Genomic DNA, 18796 nt, shown 5'->3' with positions numbered 1-18796 from the left:
ACAGTCTGCCCTATTACACAAAAAAATTATTTTCCTGTCATGGTTAAAACTTCTGAGCTCAACATAAAACAGTTAGTCTGCCCTATTCCCATTCCTTTAAACTATTTATTTTTTTTTTTTTAGTCAAATGTCTTGCTAATCCCATATGAGACTTCCATGTAAAACTGCAAGTTTTATTCATTGAACTATCTGAGCAAATCTCCATGCTTCCCTACTTTGAAAGGGAACACTGCCTGCCTTCCAAATCTTGCTTTGGAACTGAATTATTTCAGTCCCCAGCTATATGCCGATCATATTAATTTAGTAATTAAATGCTTTAAAAAGATTTTGGATGTATTTTTTGGAAGGGATGATACTAGTCAGTGCCTTGCTGAACACTTGGGTGTCAGTCTGTGTTACATCAGGCATTATGGGAGGGCTGTGCACATCATACCTCTGTAGCACAGTCCAGCTCTGGGATGCATATTTGGGACTTTGGGAAGGCCCAAATATACATCTTTGGAAAAAAAGATACTTTCCATAGACTTTTGGGTAAAAAGGCCTTGGGAGGAGTATTTTGCATCTCAGGTATTTCCTTGTTAGCCTGCCCTACACAGCATGAAGCCACTGCATTTCCCTCTGGGGGGGTTCTTGTGTCAAACCAGTGACAAAAAGCAAACCAGCCAGCCCTGAGCCTTACAGCTGCATCCTGAGACTCCTGTTTTTGTTTGGTTTGTTCTTTTCCTCCTGGGCATCAGCGTCAGGGCACATCTCAGGCTGCCAATGTCTCTGAGTACAACGCCACAGCGCTGATGGAGCTGCTGCGTGAGAAGGAGGAGAGGATCCTTGCTCTGGAAGCTGACATGACCAAGTGGGAGCAGAAATACCTGGAGGAAAGTGTGATGAGACAGTTTGCTTTGGATGCAGCCGCAACTGTGGCTGCTCAGAGGTAAATGGGACTTTTCACAGGTCTGGAATGATTTTCTTTTTCCAGTTGAATGTCATATTTCCCACCCAGCAATGTTGTCATGCCATCCTCCTGTGATTGCTCACCCTGTGGTCTGAAGAGCTCCTCAGAACTCTGCAAGCAGAAGAGCTTGGCTGCTCTTCCTGGGAGCTGTGCAATTGCCAGCAATTAGAAATGTTTTTCCAGGGGAAGATTCCTCCTCATGCATGATCCATTTTCCAGACTAGAATTGTTCTGAGCCATTCCTAGATGCTGTTGATTCAAAGAAGAGGCTTGGGGGTTTTTTATTTTTAAAACAGGAATCAGTCCTTGCTGAAGTCATGTGAGATGGGGTGAGCTTGGTGATTCACATCATTCACCCTGAATGGCTTCCTTGTTCTCCAGAATGTTTTTGCAAATTACTTTGTGGTATTGTCTGGTTACTAACCAGAAGCATCTACTAGGAAATTCTGCTCAAAACATTCTGCTGTGTATGGAAAGCACTGCTTGTGGGGGTGGGAAGGGTGTCTGAAATTTGGTAACAAGCTCCCATTCCAAGACAACTGTACAGAAACACTTATTATGGCTCTGACTAGGCCTGGGTGCCTCAGCTGGTTGGTAAACAAGAGCTGTTACTGGAGTGCAACTCCTTAGCATTAGGCCTTGCTTGCATGTAATTTCATTGCTCACTGGTTTATGGTTCTGGACAGCAGATTTTATTGTAGATTGTTTCATGAGCCAGATCCAGATAGGGATGTTATCACAACTGGCTTCCCAGCTTGTAACATCACACTGGAATTACAGGGGTGAAGCTGCAGATCTGCTGTGTTAGTGTTTAAAGACTTATCTTATCTTGCTTCAGAAGGAAGCTGTTATTTTAGGGTATTGATGCTTCTTGTGCACTGTTTTCCACCTCCCCAGAGATTCCCTAAAGGCTCCAGCTGCTGCTTGTGCTTAGAGGCCATGTTATATTTTCAGCGTGGGCTGATAAGTTGGGGCCTGGTCTATTGTTTATCATGGACTGGGAGGGGATGTGTTAGGCCTGCTCAGGTTTCACTAAATGAACAAGAATGTTCTCCAGTCAGGAAAGAGCCATCATTTACATTGTCCAGATTTCTTTCCCTTTTCTTGAACAGTGGAAGCTGGCATCCCTTGGGAAGCTGAGGTTGCAGGAAGGATCTCTAGAGCCCAGGCAGGAACTGGGTCAGGCTGGGTTTCTTTAGTGAAGGATCTTCTCATGCCCTGCCCATTCACAAGTAGAATGAAATAGTCATTATTTGGTTAGTGGAGTGACCAAGTATCACATTGTTTACATTAGGCCTTATATGGAATCAGTCTGAAACTCTTCTCACCTTATTCCAGATTTTTTGGACCAAGCTGTTTAGTATTGCTTAAGAAACTTCCATGCCTTGTTCCCTTTGATATTCACATCCCCTGTATGATACTGCTGGAAGGGAAAGGGAAAAAGCTTTTAATGTGAAGTTGAAGAAAAGTGCGTGGTGTTCCTTTCCCCTCCTTGTGTCCTTTGATTTGCCTCCTTGATCCGTTTAGAGTAGTGCAGTGACTCAGTTTAGGTGAGGCACTGTCCCAAAATGGACAGGAGGTTGTTGTTGTAATGATCTGCATGTTTTTGTAATCCTTTTTCACTAGAACACAAATTAAATTAGGAGTTGGATTTTTGGGAGACACTGAGCCAGCTTAAAAAAAAAAAAAAGTGGAATATCCATGTTTGTTCCATTTAAGCAGCACTTTTGTGCTGCTGGGGGGGAAGCAGCAATCTTAGCAGGTCCTTCACCTGCTGTCCTGCTTGCTCCAGGGACACCACGGTGATCAGCCACTCGCCCAACCCCAGCTACGACACCTCCCTGGAAGCTCGCATCCAGAAGGAGGAGGAGGAGATCCTGCTGGCCAACAGGAGATGTCTCGACATGGAGGGAAGGTAAAGTGCACTTTGGTCCTGTCTGGCTTCTTTGGGGCAGGAATTTGAAATGAACTGCCTGGGTAGGTGCTTCAGAACCAGAAATTCTTGTGTCTTCACCAGCAGCAGCGATGTCAAATGCCAGACACTCATTTGGCCAAGGAAGTATAAACACAGCAATCCAAAACCTGTCTTGATACTGAGGGCTAATGCAAAAAAGTCTTGTCTTAGATTTTTTGCATCTAGCTTGTTCCTCTTCTGTCTCCAGGGCATTTTCATCAGACCCCAGGCTCCAGCCACTCTTTAACAGGCTCACAGAGCTGTTTTCCCTGGGGTTAGGCCCCCAGTGCAGACTCCCCAGAATGTTGGTCTCATGTCCTGCCCACCCATTACTCTCAGGTTTGTCTCAGAGCTCCTTCCATGGCTGTTTAGAGCAGTTTCCAGTAGCCAGGGGTGGGTGGCTGTATCACACTTTCTCACATGATCTGCTGTGTGGGCCAGAGAGCAGCCAGTGCCCAGGACAATCTCCTGGCATCCTCCCTCCACCTCTCCAAGTGCCTAGGGGACCCCTAGTCACAGCCATGGGGACACTGAGGCCTCAGTCCAGGGAGATGGGAGACACTTAAACTGTCCTTTTCCTTTGCCCCAAAGGATCAAGACCCTGCACGCTCAGATCATCGAGAAGGACGCCATGATCAAAGTGCTGCAGCAGCGCTCCCGCAAGGAGCCTGGCAAGACAGAGCAGCTCTCCTCCATGAGACCTGCCAAGTCCCTCATGTCCATCTCCAACGCTGGCTCAGGCTTGCTGTCCCACTCCTCAACCCTGAGCAGCACCCCCATCCTGGAGGAGAAGAGGGAGGACAAGAGCTGGAAGGGCAGCCTGGGTAATTTCCAAATATCAGTGGCAATTCTGATTCAGAGCCACTGCTTGGAGGGGAGGCAGGAGCACAGAGGAGGGTGTGTTGGACAGACAGAGCAGCTTGCCTGGCCTGCAGTAAAGCTGGCTGTAAGATGGGACACATTTGAAATAGCTGCTTATTTTAATCACTTCTGGGAAATGGTGACTTCTGATACTCATGCTCTGCCATTAAATGTGTAAGCCTTTATTCCAAATTTGCCACCTGACTTTAGGGATGTCTGGGATACAGTTTTCAGGGTTCCCAAGCACTTGCTTTCAGCTGGGTGAAGGTGTAAAGTCTCCTTGAATTGGAGCAGAGATTTTAATCAGGATTTCTATCCTGCAGTGTTGTGCCTGCACTAACATGACTCCTGTCTGGAATGGCTCAATAGCATTGTTCTGAGAAATGAAGTTGTAACATTTTTTTTTCCTGAGAGAAGTTAGGCCCAGAGCTGAGTAAAAACCCCTGAAATGTAAATGAGGACCTGTTGCAGGTGATTTCAGAGTGTGCAGATTAGTGCCCACCTGCAAGCAGCAACATGGGGACACTGCTGTTCCTCAGGTACTTCAGCACCCAGGGGAGGAAGGTGCTGTGCAAAGGCAAACCTCTGCTGCCTCTTGAGGGAGGGAGCACTTTCCAGATCGTGAAGCAATCAATGCAGAGCTGGTACCAGCTAGTTTTCTGTGACTGTGACATTTCCTTCCCTTTCCCCACACAGGTGTTCTGCTGGGAACAGAATATCGCTCCGAATCCATCCCCTCCACCCCCTCTCCTGTCCTGCCCTCCACACCATTGCTGTCAGCCCACTCCAAGACAGGCAGCAGAGACTGCAGCACCCAGACAGACAGGGGCAGTGAGCAGGGCAAAGCTGCTCCTTCCCCTGCAGCTCCCACCCCAGCACGACTCCCCAGCACCAACCTGACCTACAGTGCAGAGAAAACAGGTAACAGGGGGGACCCTGCCACCCACTCGCCATCCCTGGGGCACCCCCCATGTCCCTTTCTCCCCCCAGGCAAACTGGGGTTAGTTTTTGTGAGGACAAGTCGATTTCAGGGACAAGTGTGATTGAGTGGTCTCAAACACACTGAAGGAATAAAAGAAAAGCCTGAAGAGTGGCAGGATAAGCGTGGGCACACTGGGCAGGGAGGTGCAGCAAGATCTGAGAACTGAGAACAGGGAGATGCAAATCCCTGGGCAGTCTCTGAGTCAGTGTCTGCTCTGAAGTCAGTTGTGAGTAGGATGTGGGGTTTAAACATGAAATTGGGCTGTTCAAACTGGCTGTTGCATTGAGTGGGCACCCAAAGCCAGGTGGACTCAGGGAGGGGGAGGGAGAAGGAGGAGAGGGAACTCTCACAATAAAGCTGTCTTGGTACCATCCCAGTCACAGGGGCAGCTTCAGCCTTGGACATCCAGTTGACAGTGACTGTCCCAGGAGCTGAATTTGCTTCCCACAGAGCTCCCAGCTGGCAAGAGCTGCTCATTTTCCAGCCCACTCTGCCAAATCAATGCAGATTACACAACCTTGCCTCTTCTCCTTACAGACACATTACAATGCTGTTGTTCTTCATGGCAGAGGGTGTTTGGCTGGGCTCTGCCTCCTGCCCTTGCTGTGCTGTTTAATGGGTATCGAGGGAGAACAGGTCTGGTGGTGAAAATCCACCCTGACTGCACTGGTTTACATGCAGTCACTCCAGTTCTGTGTGGATTTGTGTATCAGTGGGAGGTACCCAAAGGGAATTTGATAAAATAGCTTTATTTGTCTGGCTGCATATGTGGGAATTGAATTTTTTAAAACTAAATAAGTTATTATCTGTCTTTGGCCAATGATACAAAATGACTTAAAATGTTAATGTCACATTTCTAACCTCATTGAAATGACACCTTTAATTGTCTCTTGTTTTTCCTCATCACATAGATGGGCCACTCTTCCACTCCAGCACTCTTGAAAGAAAAGCCCCTGTTCAGACTGTGGGGCAGGACCTCCCAGATGGAGAGATGGTAGAATACCTCATCTGAAAGGCTGTACCAGGATCTGAGCTGGGATAACAGTAGCAAGAAATTTTTAAAAGACATTTTTATTGGGGAAAAAAAATGTAGTACCTGAGTAATAAAAGAACACTCAGCTGTTTGCTCTTGTATATTATGTCTCAAAAGTTTGGACAGGTTAATTTATAATTTGTTCTAAATTATAAAAAACCCGTAACACTTGTTCTTTGAAAGTTTCCCCCTTTATTTTTTAAATACTGGATCTGGTAACATGTGGAGACAAAAACTAGACCTTAGGTGCACTACATGTGATATTTCATTTCAGTGTTTTTAAAGTCTCTTAAGCAGAAGTACCTGCTCTCACAGGTGCTGGTTACATGTCTAGCTTGAATGTAGTAAGGTGAGCTTAATGGCCTTAAAATGATCAGAACCAGGGACATCCTTGTGAGCATCACTTCATGGTGTTGGAATACAGGTGTTCTGGGGAGCTTTGATAAATCTGAGCTGTGATCAAGGGAGATTTCCCTTTCACTTCCTCTTTCCTCTCAGTGCAAGAACTCAGAGTAGGTGTTTCATGTTCATGGGCTGGAAAGATGTCCATTTTCAGTGTGGTAACATTTTTTTTTAAATTCCCAAATTAATTTTTTAATGACTTTGTTATTAAAACAAACAACTCCTGTGATTAATGTCACATTTCATATTTGTAGTTCCTTTTGCAAGATTTGCCACACTTTTATACTTCAGTACTTTTTCAATAATTTTTACAGTGGATAGTAAATAATATATTGCATTCATATTTTGCATAAATGAATAAGGAGAATTTACAGGCCCAGCCCTGATCTGTTAGATCAGATTTCTGACATCATAATTCCATTGGCTTTAGTGAAACTACTTCAAATTTACCATAGCTCAAGTGGGAAGCCCTGCTGTAGATGTAACAACTTAATCTACTGCATCTGTGGAGATCTTTCTTTGTAGCAGACTTTTCTATATTTCAAATGCCCTTCAAAAAAAAATACACTTTGTATATCCCTCCTTTCTGGAGAGACTGGATTCTTTTTCACATAGCAAAGCCTCAGAGGAAGAGCTTTGAATTGAAGCTCTGTGCAAAGGTTCAGATGGCAGATTCTCTCCTTTCAAAATACTTCTTTAATTCATCCGAGTGGAGAGAGCAGCTTAAAGAAATCCCAGAGGCATTACAGAAGAAAGTTACATATTTAAGTCATGAGGTTCACTTCCAGATTTTTGGGAACTAGCACAGATGCAGCAGTGCTTTGGTTACAGAAACTATAAGGAGATATTAAGACCAATAGAAGTACATGAGTGTTTTTTTTGTTACTGTCTTTGCATTTTATTAAAACACTTCAATATTAATTTCTGTTAAAACCTACTCTTTTTTTGTACTTGAAAATTAAAATATTTCATTAGCCAGTGGTCACACACTGGGAACCTGGCTAGTTTCAGCTTTCTGTGCAGCATTAGAGTAGCAAAATTTTCATTTCAGATCGTTTCACCCCAGAAATAAGGAAATCCAGCAATTAATTATCAGAGAATTAGTGAATGTCTTTAATTCCTGTTTGACACTACTGCTGTTGTGTTCAAATGAAATGGCCTTACCAGACCACCAGGGATCACAGGAGTTCCACAGTGGGAGGGGACAGGAGGTGCCTCTCTCTGCACAGCTGCTGCCTAAAGCTCAGCCCTGAGCTTTCCTTCTGATAATAATCACTTAAAATCCAAGGAAAACACTTCCTGCCATTTCTGGCAGCCTTGCTGCTGCTGGTTAGGGATCTTCAGGCCATGTTCCCAGTCCTGCAGGAGGCAGAGGTGGCCAAGGGTGGGCTGGGGGATGCTCTGGCCAGGCACAAACCCCTTCCATCATCCAACTGCAGGCACTGCAGAGCTGCACTGCCAGGCTTTGCCTGTCCTGTGGGACAATGTCTTTCCAGACAGTTCCAGACCTCCCTTCCCTCTGAGCCATTCCCCACTCTTTTCCAGGCACTGTGTCCATCACCACTTCATTCTCATCCCTGACAATGTCTTGCTTTTATTTCTCTTGGTTTAATTCCAGCCCACTTTATGAAGTAATGCCCACCCTGGATGATTTGATTTCTCTTCCTCCTCCACAGTTGTTGGAAATTCAGCTTTTCTCATTAGCTCAAGGTGTCCACCTTTTTGCCATTTCAGCATAAATATCTATATTACATTATGTGGGCTTGGCTTAAAATGAGCAAGGGAAATCAAATGCCATTGAGTGGCCATGTGAGAAGCGGGGAGAACTGTTTGAATGCTTTTCTCTTCCTTTAGAGTCAGGAAAAATAATATTCCACCCTTACAAATACATTTCAGCATCTGGAAAGAAGTTTTACGACTGTAGGACTCTAAATAAACAGTTACAACTCTCTTGAGTCACATAAATTCTAAAATGTCTGGGAAAATTTGGATCTTTCACAGATAAAACCTCTTTCTGAAAACTGATTTTCCCCAATCAGTATTGGCTGTTCAGGGGAAAATAATTGGTTTATTCTCCTTGCAGCTCACTGTTTTCAAGTGGAGGGCCACTGCATTTTGTTTTTACAAATCAAAAAGGACATAATAGCTTTCTGTGAATAAAATACAGCAACTATCTCCTCCAGAAATGGAAGCCAGGCTGTCTCTGACAGCCTGAACCATCAGGATTGCAGGAGCCTTGGCAGTTCCTCACCCATTGAAGTCATTTTGGAAGATGGTGCAGCTTCACACTGCTTAGGTTGGGCTCTTTGCCCTATTTTGTAATTTCAGTTTCTTCCAAAAAAGCAAAAACCCAGAACTTTGCTGTGGAAGTTGGAGGTTGTTTTCCTGTGCTGACAAACTGGGAGCCATCAGGAATGTATTCTCCCCCTGGAGCTTCCTCAGAGCCATCCTGGTGTGAATGTAAACGAGCTGCTTGCTTTGAGGAAGATGTGTACTATAGTCTTCAGTCTCTGTACAGATTTTTATTTTGTTTTTAAAACAGAAACTGCTTTAAGGAGACAAACTGCACACCTAGTTCCTTTGCCTTCTGTAGAGCTTATTTCTAGTAGAAAGTGGTTTTTAACAGTGATTGCAACGACTTTGCAAACCAAAATTTTAGACTAAGAGTTTTTCTTAAACTCGGGTATTAGAAGCAGAATTGTAGCTTTTATAAAGAAAGCCACATATTCTTTGTAGAGCAAAACAAGAAAGTGAAGTTTAGTTATTTTTCCTCTTTCATTCACTGCTTACAGAAAGGCCAAACTCCCAAGTCCTTCCCTTGGGCAGCTCCTTTGTGGTCTCACTGCTTGGGGAACTGCCTGAGATCCAGAGACTTTTGTTCCACCTGGCCCAAGGTTATTAAATGAAACAGCTCCTACCTGGCAGCTCCTGGGGGGTTAGAGCAGAAATTTGGTGTCTGGGGACTCAGGGGGATGTGTGAGGAGTCTGCAGGGGGACGCTGAGGTCACCACCTGTGCTGGGGCTGAAGTTGTCCCCGTGTGTTCTGTCTGAAAGTTGAGCATGGTCTTTGCTTTGGTTTTTGGGGGGGACACACAGAGCTTCAGGCCAGGCCCATTTCCAAGGCCACCTCCTGCTCCAGGGGCCAGCGGCGTGGGGGACGTGTGACACCCGTGGTGGCTGTGGCCAGACCAAGGCTCTGCTCACCAGAAAACCCAAACCCGGGGTGCTCAGGGCAGCCACAGCCCGGGGCAGCTGAGCTTCCTCCCCCCAGGCTGGCACAGCTTTTCTGCATTCACCCTGCTGCCCTGGGTGTGCTCCGTGCCAGGGGTGGGGGATAGGGGGCTCTGGAGGGGGGAGGGTCTCTTTTCATGTATTTGTATAGGAACTCTTTTGTAAAAGTTAGTGTTTTTATGTCTAGGAAGTAAAAAGACATTGTAAAATGTAATTGTACTGTATTTATGAAGAAAATACATTTCTTTTCAAAAAGATCTCCTTCTAAGTTGGTTTTAGAGTTTGGTTTCCACCAGCATCATCTTGCAGAGTTTTTGGGGGCAAATGGCTTTGAGCAGTTTCCCTCCCAGCAGGTTGTGGTCTAACAGGGGCCCAGTCAGCTGCTTCTCTTTAGGACCCAAAATATCAAAGCATGAAATAAATAAAATAAATTTAAAATACTAAAGTTTACCATTTCACAACCATAGAGCATGAATTAAAGTACTAAAGTTTATAATTTCACAACCATAGACAGTGTGTCAAGAGAATTATCTTTCCTATATAAATATATTGAAGTGAATCACGTGGGTTTTTTTTTCCCCTCCTTTATTTAAACCATCCAAGTTTATTTTGTAATTTGTGACTGGGCTGTTTTGTAATTCAGCTGTTGAAACAGCCCTTAAGTCTTTGAAGGTTTATGGCAGCTTTAATTCTAGAAAGAAAACAAAATAGTCAGTGTAAATATGCACTAAGAAATCTTGTAAATGTTGTGTATCCATGTATTTTTAAAGAATGGACCCTGTGTTTTCAGCTTTTTTTGCACTGCTTTGCTTGTTTTGCAGTAAATTTGTTTGGCATGAGCAGCTTATGGAATACAAAACAAAAACAATCTTCACCTTCCCTCCTCCTCACTACTGCTTGGCCTCTGTCTCTGGGTTTCAACTCCTGATGGAGATTTTACAGGATAATGTAATTGTCATTCCAGTCTCTTCCCTTAAGCATCCCGAATTATTTTTCCCTCTGGGTGACTCTGCAGCTGCCCACTACTCACACCTTTTAACAGCCAGATGAGCAGCACTTTGAGCTGCGGTGACAGCCACCTCTCCTTTGATGCCTGCTCCCTTTCCCAGACATCTGAGGGCATCAGCACACGAGCAGCCTTCAGCCCTGGGAGTATTTTCCACATCACATGTGCTTTTTGTTCCTGTATTCTTGGTGCATTTTGCTGCCTGCTAATTTATCTCTCCTCCCTCACGATGTCGGAGGGAAGGAGCAGGGATTACTGGGAAGCTGCTTGAAAGTGGCCAGCCTTGATGCAATTTCACTGTTGACTTTTGAGTTTGATCTTAACATAGCTGTCACCTCCCCTGCTGTAATAAATACCAGCCTGACAAATCCTGGGGCCAGTGGTCAGCTCAGTACATCCATCCCCTCCACTCTCAGGCCTTTTGATGTTGTTTCTATAAATCTCTCTGGTGTGCCAGAGCAGAAACAAGAAGACAAAAAAACAACAAAAAACCCCAAAACCAACAACAACAAAAAATCTACCTAAAAAAAAACCCCAAAAACAACCTGGCCAGACAAAACCCCCCAGCTGCAGGAGCTGGCTAATAGCTGCTTTATTTAATAACACAAGTGTGGCCCATCTGCACGGGGGTGTGAGAGGAGTAGTTGGGCATTTCACAAGCCCTTGTGGGCAGCAAAGATCCAGCCCTGCTCTGTGGGGAGCAGCCAGCAGCCATGCAGGGAGGATTTGGGATTCCACGTGCCCTCACCTTTCCTGCTGGCCAGACCACTTGGACTTAAACATCTCCCAGAGGCCATCCCTGTGCTGCTGCAGCATCTGCTGAACACCTGCATGGGAAAGGCACCTCCTTCAATCCCATTATCTGCTACTCAGCCTGCCAAAAGCTGGGGCTTGAAAGGGAATAAAAATGAAAAGGCTGGTGGTTTAGGTTTGGTTGGTTGGGGTTTTTCTCCCCCCTCTCAGTTGGCTCCAGCCTTTAGGTGAAAAAGCTCCTTTGCTCCAAATCCTCACTGAGTGTAGTGGTTGATTCCACGCCAGCCTCATGGGTGGGAGGAGGGAGTTAGAAGCTGAACCAGTGCACAGTGAGTACAGCACATTCCCAAGGGCTGCATTATTCTATTTATTGTAAAGTCTTGCCTGTTATTGCTGTTAAACACCTCCAGAGGAAAGCAAAATTCCATAGTGCCACAGGACCTTTCCCAGCATAACTCTGTGCCTCCCCTTCCTGCTCCCCAAGGCAAAATTGGAGCATTTTGTGTATTTTGGAGCATTTATCTGAATTCTGTAAGGAAGAATAATATAAAATGGCAACAAAACACTGTCCCTGTAAAGGTGTTTTTGCAGTGCTATTTATATACAGTGACTCTGGAATGAGATAATCTTCACTTTGTATTGTGGAGGTAAACGGGAGAGGAAAATTGTCATTGATGCCTTGCCAGAAGGAGCACTAATCTTTTAAATATAAGGCTTTTATACACACACACACACATAAATACATGCAATTTATAAAAACTGGTAATTTTGAGAACCTAATTGTACCTGATGAAATTTTCTTTTCTTCCCTAGTCATTTTTTTCAAACATAAATGGGCGGGTTTGGAACTTCATTGTGTCTCTACCCTTCTGTTTCCTGTTGCTGCATTTCAGAACTCAAAAATAAGAAAGAACCCCTCCTGTCTGCAGCTTTTCAGTTCTTTATTTCAGTATTTTGAGTGTATTTTGGTTGCTGTTCCTTTGCTTGTCACCCCAGAGCACCGCAGCTCAGGCAGGGTGATGCCTGGGTCATGTTCATTCACAGCCACAATATCCCTGTCTGCACATCCATCCCCTTTGGCAGGAGGAAAATCCCTGTCCTGTCCTCTTGTGGGAACCACCAGCATTTCCCTGCTGGAGCACCCAGCCCTCCAATACCTAGAAGAGACCAAAAGAGCTGGAGAGGGATTTTGGGAAGGGAATGTGGTGATAGAACAAGGGGAAATGGCATCAAAGTGACAGAGGGTGGGTTTAGAGGGGATATTGGGAAGAAATTCTCCCCTGTGAGGGTGGGCAGGCCCTGGCACAGGGTGCCCAGAGCAGCTGTGGCTGCCCCTGGATCCCTGGCAGTGCCCAAGGCCAGGCTGGAGCAGCCTGGGACAGTGGAAGGGGTCCCTATGGCAGGGGTGGGATGAGATCCCGGCCTGTTCCGAGCCAAAACATCTTCACTTGGGCCACCTTCAGCAGCAAACACCTCTCTTTGCCCACCTGGGACACAAGTCAAAGCAAGAGGCCCGAGATGTCACTGGCATGGCTGGAAGGCTGAAAACAGACAGAGAGTCCTTGAGAGCCTCGGCCTCGTTGGTCTGGTGTGCTTATCCCCACACCTTAACCCTCTGCAGCCACATTATCTGGGATGTGGGCTTAGGAGAAGTGAGATTTGCCAAGGGAGAAAGGCTGGAAGACTTAATGAGCTGCCCGCTGGCCCTCAGCAATTAGTGCTGGACGGTACGGCCCAATTAGGGTACTATTAACTTTAGTTCTCTGGAAATACAGCCATTAATATTACTAATAATTCTTCTGACCTCAAAGTAATTGCAGAACATTAAAGGAGAAAACTGCTTCTAATTAAGCAATTTCCAATCCTTCTGTTTTCCCTTTTTTCTGAGCCTCTGGTGCCCTCTCAGCCATGCTGGTGTGGGGCTTGCCTGGCTCAGAGATGGGATGTGCAGTGGGGCAGAAATTGCTGTCCCTGCTGCTAAGAGGTGACATTCCTGGAACTCTTCAGCACTTCAAACCCCAAAGTCTGGACAAGCCATAGTCCTGCACTCTCAAAACAATTTCTGATGGGAAATCTTCTTTCACTGCCAGATTAAGCTCTTGGAAGGAGAACCAGGAACTTCTACCGGTCCCCAAATTATAAAATCACAGACTGGTTTGGGTTAGAAGGAACCTTGTTCCAAACCCCTCTGCCATGGGCAGGGACACCTCCCACTGTCCCAGGCTGTTCCAGGCCCTGTCCAGCCTGGCCTTGGGCACTGCCAGGGATCCAGGGGCAGCCACAGCTGCTCTGGGCACCCTGTGCCAGGGCCTGCCCACCCTCACAGGGGAGAATTTCTTCCTAATATCAATTTAAATCAAAGTAATTGCATTAGTGGCAACTGCGAACAACTTGTGAGGAGAAAAATGGAGGTTAAAGCTGAGAAAATAAACATCAGGAGTTGGAGATGCCCAGCTGGCACAGCCGTGTGCTGCAAATCAAACTCGGTTTGACCTGCAGAGTGAAGCAGCTGTGCCTGGACAGACACAGTGGGCAGGGGCTGCTGTCCCCCTCTCACAGCCCAAACCAAGGCTGCTGAGTGACACCCCACATCACAAAAATCCAAATTTAACCCTTCCCACAGCCTGTTGTGATAATGAAGCCTAGATTTCTGTTCCATTTGAAGCACCTGGAGGAGTGGGGATAAGCAGCCATGCCAGCTCCACTCACGGGTGGTGGTTTGGTGGTTTAATCCTCAACCACCGCTGCTGAATCTTCAAAAAAAAAAACCAAACCAAACAAAAAAAAACCCCAAACAAACAAACAAACAAACAAACAAACAAAAAAAAAAAAAGAAAAAAAGAAAAAAATATACCCCATGGCTGGATGGGAAAACAAAGCTCTTCATGGAGTGGCTGAGCAAACCAGACTTGAATGTACCATGTGTAGGAAAAGGTTTTGATGCTAACACATGTATTTATTTGTTATAATTCTAAACCAGGGGTTTGGGGTGCTGGGGCCATGAGGAATCACCAACACAGTGATGCTCCCTGTACCCCTCACTGCAGCCACACAAAATGCTGCTCGTGGCCCTCCTGGGCAGGGCAGGTGTGTCCATGGGAACATCCCAGAAAAGCACATTTTCCAGAGTCCAGCCCTCAGGGAGACCCAACTGAGCCAGGACAGGTCACGCTGAGAGCCCCAGGCAGGTGTGCCAGAGGCAGGGCTGCAGTCTGTGCAAACACACCTTTCTCACTCCCTTTTTTAACCTGAAGGACGGCAAGGATGGGATTTTGGAAAGCAGCATTTTTCCTCGAGAGTTTCAAGCAAAATACAGAAGTTTAACAGCAGAGTTTGGGCTTTTGGGAACATTTCCACCTGCAGCTCCGCAGCGTGGAACATAAAGGAACTGGCTCTCCCAGACATCCGTGCTTTTAAAAAATGAGCATTTAGTGCTTCAGAGAGGAGGGGAAGAGCGGCGTGTCCCATTTCTCACCCAAACAGTGCCGTCACTGCTGCTGTGGGTCCAGCCCCTCAGATAACAGATTGATAAGGGATCAATAAGGGAGCGATAAGGGATCGATAAGGGAGCGATAAGGGATCAGTAAGGGAGCAGCCCCGGGGCTCAGGTGCCACAAGGCAGCCACGGCTTCCCGGACTCGCCAAGACCTTTCTTAAATGACCTTTATTAAATTAATCTGTGCCCCTGAAGGCAGGCAGTGCCTCGCTGGGTCCCACAGCTGCTCTGAGGGAGCAGGAGGGGCAGCACTGCCCCGAGAGCAGGCAGGGCTCTGTGTGCCACCAAGGAGCAGGGAAGCCTCAATTCAAAAGAAAAAACATCAGATCAAACCCACTCTGCACCCGTCTCTTGCTGAGCACATCAAAACCTGAGGAGGGATGCTGCACACACTAAGAGAGGACAGATGGGTTTTGCCACGGTGCCACAAAAAAACCCCTTTACAAGTAATGCAATGCTGAAATGGTGTGGATCTGGGGGCAGCATCTCTGTGGGCTGATCCTTTTTGGAGTATTTGGTACTTCCCCACCTCACGGAGCAGAGCCCACACCCATCCCTGGGCAGAGAGGTCAAACCTGGGCAGGTGCCCATGGCCTGGGACAGGCACAGAGCACCCCTGTGGGAGCCCAGGCTGTGCCCACCTCACCTGGCTCATGCCAGCTTGTCCTTTCTCCACGCTGCCTCTTGGGCCCCGTCATCCTCTAGTGACAGGATAAGGAGGAATGGGTAAAAATTAAAAGAGGGGAAATTTAGCTTAGATATTAGGAAGAAATTCTTCCTGTGAGGGTGGGCAGGCCCTGGCACAGGGTGCCCAAGAAGCTGTGGCTGCCCCTGGATCCCTGGCAGTGCCCAAGGCCAGGCTGGACAGGCTTGGAGCAGCCTGGGATGGTGGGAGGTGTCCCTATGGCAGCAGCCTGGGACTAGATGATCTTTAAGGTCCCCTTCCACCCTTTAACATTCCATGATTCTATCCCAGCCACGATCAGCTTTTCTTCCGTGGTCCGGCCCTGCAGAGCTGGGCTGCAGGGACAGCTCGGCCACCGGCAGCCCTGGAGGAGCCCCGTGTCACCGGGGCCGTGCTGCCGGCACGGGCTGGGTGTGCAGGGTGGCGAGCACCGCTTTCCCAAAATCCTCTAGATGGCAATCGCTGGCAGCGCTGCCGAGCCCTTCCCGCAGCTCCTGGACAAGCTGGCTGATGACTGATGCTCCGGTGTCCTCTGTCAGCATCCCTCGTGTCCTGCTCCCTGCTGGTTCCCGACGCTCTGTCCCCTCTCCCCACCTCCCTGCTCCCGACACGGGGCTGTGGGAGCGACAAGCAGGACGAGCCACCAGCCCTGACCTCAGCGCCTGTGTCTCACAGGGGACAAACACACCTGGAGAAAGATAACCAAGTCACCCAGTTTATTCCCAGAAAGGATTCTGTCATTGTAACCAAACTTTAATGTGTATTTTTAAGTGCAGAGGTGGCCAGGCAAGGAGGACTTTGCTACCCTGGGTGCCCAAGAGGGCTGAGCCCAGGGCTCCCCAGATTTGCCAACCCCAATTGCTGGGTGTGGGGGACAGGGACCAGTGGGGTCCTGCTGTGGAGACTGGAGCAGCTTCCAGCAGGGAAACTGCAAATCTCCTCTGTCCCTGGCTGTCCCCGGCGATGGGCGCAGTAAATGGCATTTACTGTGCTCAAAGGAGAGCTCACTGCAGCTGCTGGGCAGGTGACAGGGCAAATATTGCTGCTTTCTCTGGTAAAATGTAATCAGACTTCAGCCTCAGTGATGGGAGGTGGGGAAAAACAAGAGTCACTTTCCAGCTGTTTCCTCATGTTCACACTTGGGCACTGTTGCTCCTTAATTTCCATCTGTGGGGTCCTGGGGGATCTGGGGGAGCCGGGCAGGGGCACCAAGGCCCTCGGTTTGCTCTGTCTGCTGCTCCTGCCTCCTGCCAGGGACCAGGCTGGGCTCATCCCACAGCCCCATCCCACAGCCCTGGCTCATCCCACTGCCCCATTCCCATCCCACAGCCCCATCCCATCCCACTGCCCATCTCTTGGTTTTCTTGGCTTTTATAGAGACGGGGCAACTGAGAGGTGTTTGAAAAGATTTTATTCTATTTTAGATTTTATATCTAACAGAGAGACGGGGCAACTGAGAGGTGTTTGAAAAGATTTTATTCTATTATCAGTCTCGATGAATGGTGAGACACAAGAAATATAAAACTCAATGCCATTCCATCAGAAGTTAAATTACTTTTTGGTTATAATATTCTATAAGTGTTTTTTAGTTCATTAGTTTTTGTTATATAAAATTATTGTTTTAAATGTTAATTATATATATATTCTCTATGTGGTATTGTTATAATGTATTTTTATAGTTTTAATTTTTAAAAATACTTAGGTTTTTTGCAAGGTTATATTTTGAAATTTGTTGAAATTTGGTTTTATTTTAATTTCAAAAAATAATGTTATTCTTATTTTATGTTATTTTTTTTTAAAGTATCTTTTTTGGTTTTTTTAGTATCTTTTATTTTAGTGTTCGTATATAGATGTATAAGATTGCGTGAGCTTTTTGTTAGGGTTTGAGAATTAAAATAAAATCTTTTAAAACTCCTTTCAGTTTTAAAAGATTTGATTTTAAGCTTTTAAAACTCCTTGCCCCGTCTCTGTAAAAGCTAAGAAAACCAACACCCACCATTCTCCTTCAGTTTCAACAACTTTCCCACAAATTCAGGCTGTGTGAGGAAGGTGCCTGGGCTCTTTGTGCCCCAGGTGCAGCCCCTGGGCAGGTGAGGGTGCAGCACCCCCAGCCCTGGGCATCCCCCTCCAGCCAAAGGGGCTGCTCATTTTCCCTGCCTCGGGAACAGGATGAGCTGCAGGCAGGCTGGACACCGAGCAGCTTTCCCAGCAGCTCTCCAGGGCTGCTTTTCCCTGCTGAGACATTCGCCCAGGGCTGGAGCTGACTCAGCACCAGGGATGAGGAGCAGCAGAAGGGAGCAAGCAGAAAATAATGAATCATGATAGAAAATGATAAATCCCTGCGATAATAAATAATGCAGCAAGAGGTAATTAATTATCTCCATTTACGCTGGGCTGCCTGGTTATTGATTTAGGTGTGCTCCCAGCCTGGGCAGCCCTGACTCCTTGGGGATTTCGGGATCTGTGTTCTTCACCTTCCCTCTCGAAGCCGCAGTGCTGCAGGTCCGTGCAGGGCTCGCCTCTCCCGGGCCAGGAGCTGCTCCTGCACTCCCCTGGCACTCCTGTGCTGTCACCCAGGTGTCCCCCAGCACAGATGTGGCCCGGTGTGGGGATCAGGGACAGGAGCACAGCCCGGGTGACCCCGGGAGCAGCGCGGACGTGGCCGCAGCCCAGCCCCGGCTGGAGCGCTGATGTCAGAGGCACCAGATGGCTCCTTTCTGCCCGGTTTAATGGTGCCTAATGAGGTCACTTCCATAAAAGAGTTAATTATTTCCTGGGAGCCATTTGCTAACGTAATTAAGTCTGTTTCATGCCTGGTTTTAGCGAGTGGCTGAGAGCAGGGCTGGTGTGAAAGGCAGAGCAAGGGGTGACGGCCCCAGCAGTGCCCACAGCCTTGTGCTGGGCACCCAAACCAGGAGCTCTTCTGTTCCTCTCTCCCAGAAATGGGGCAGCAGCTCCTGGGCTGATTTTTCACCCTCCTTCCCCCCAGGAGCACTAGGAAGGCCATTCCAGGGCTGCACAGTGTGTAATGTCATTTGTAGGAGCCAAGGATGGGTTTTAATGACTTGTTGTGTCTGGTATCTTGGAGGTGATGGAGCCTGGAGGAGTTTCTTCAGCTCTTCTTTCTTAGGAAGCACAGATGGCATTCTGAGCATTTTTATTGAAATAACCAGGAAAGGGCTGTGCCCCCAGAGGCCACCCTGCTCCTTCTCCCAAACCTGTGGGTGAAATACAACCTTGAGCATCTGCCAGGGCAGCACAGCCACAGGAGCAGCAGCTCCAGCTATTCCCACATGGGCACAGCTTTAATTAAAAAATAAACTGTCAGGCATCATAAAAAATTAAAACTTAAATGCCTTTAACATCCATCTGCAAGTCTGCTGGCAAGGCTGAGGAGGCAGAGTGGCTGCCACTGCCCACTGGGCCTTGAGAGGCTCCATGTCC

General features: G+C 47.1%; 1 protein-coding gene across 4 annotated transcripts in view; it reads left to right on the top strand.

Annotated features, from left to right (window-relative positions):
• AMOT (angiomotin) overlaps nt 1–9669 on the top strand; it is a 60016-nt gene extending 50347 nt beyond the window's left edge. For all 4 annotated transcript variants that reach the window (XM_039731157.1, XM_039731156.1, XM_039731158.1 and 1 more), the window contains 5 exons: nt 738–928; nt 2742–2864; nt 3495–3727; nt 4461–4685; nt 5658–9669. In XM_039731157.1, coding sequence (XP_039587091.1) covers nt 738–928; nt 2742–2864; nt 3495–3727; nt 4461–4685; nt 5658–5758 — 873 coding nt within the window. In that variant the 3' untranslated portion in view covers nt 5759–9669. The remainder of the gene's footprint in view (nt 1–737; nt 929–2741; nt 2865–3494; nt 3728–4460; nt 4686–5657) is intronic.
• The last annotated feature ends 9127 nt before the right edge of the window (nt 9670–18796 follow it).

This window comes from Passer montanus, unplaced genomic scaffold (assembly GCF_014805655.1).
Source record: "Passer montanus isolate IOZ18808 unplaced genomic scaffold, ASM1480565v1 scaffold76, whole genome shotgun sequence".
Taxonomy (NCBI): domain Eukaryota; kingdom Metazoa; phylum Chordata; class Aves; order Passeriformes; family Passeridae; genus Passer; species Passer montanus.
This window is presented reverse-complemented; position numbering and strand designations above follow the sequence as displayed.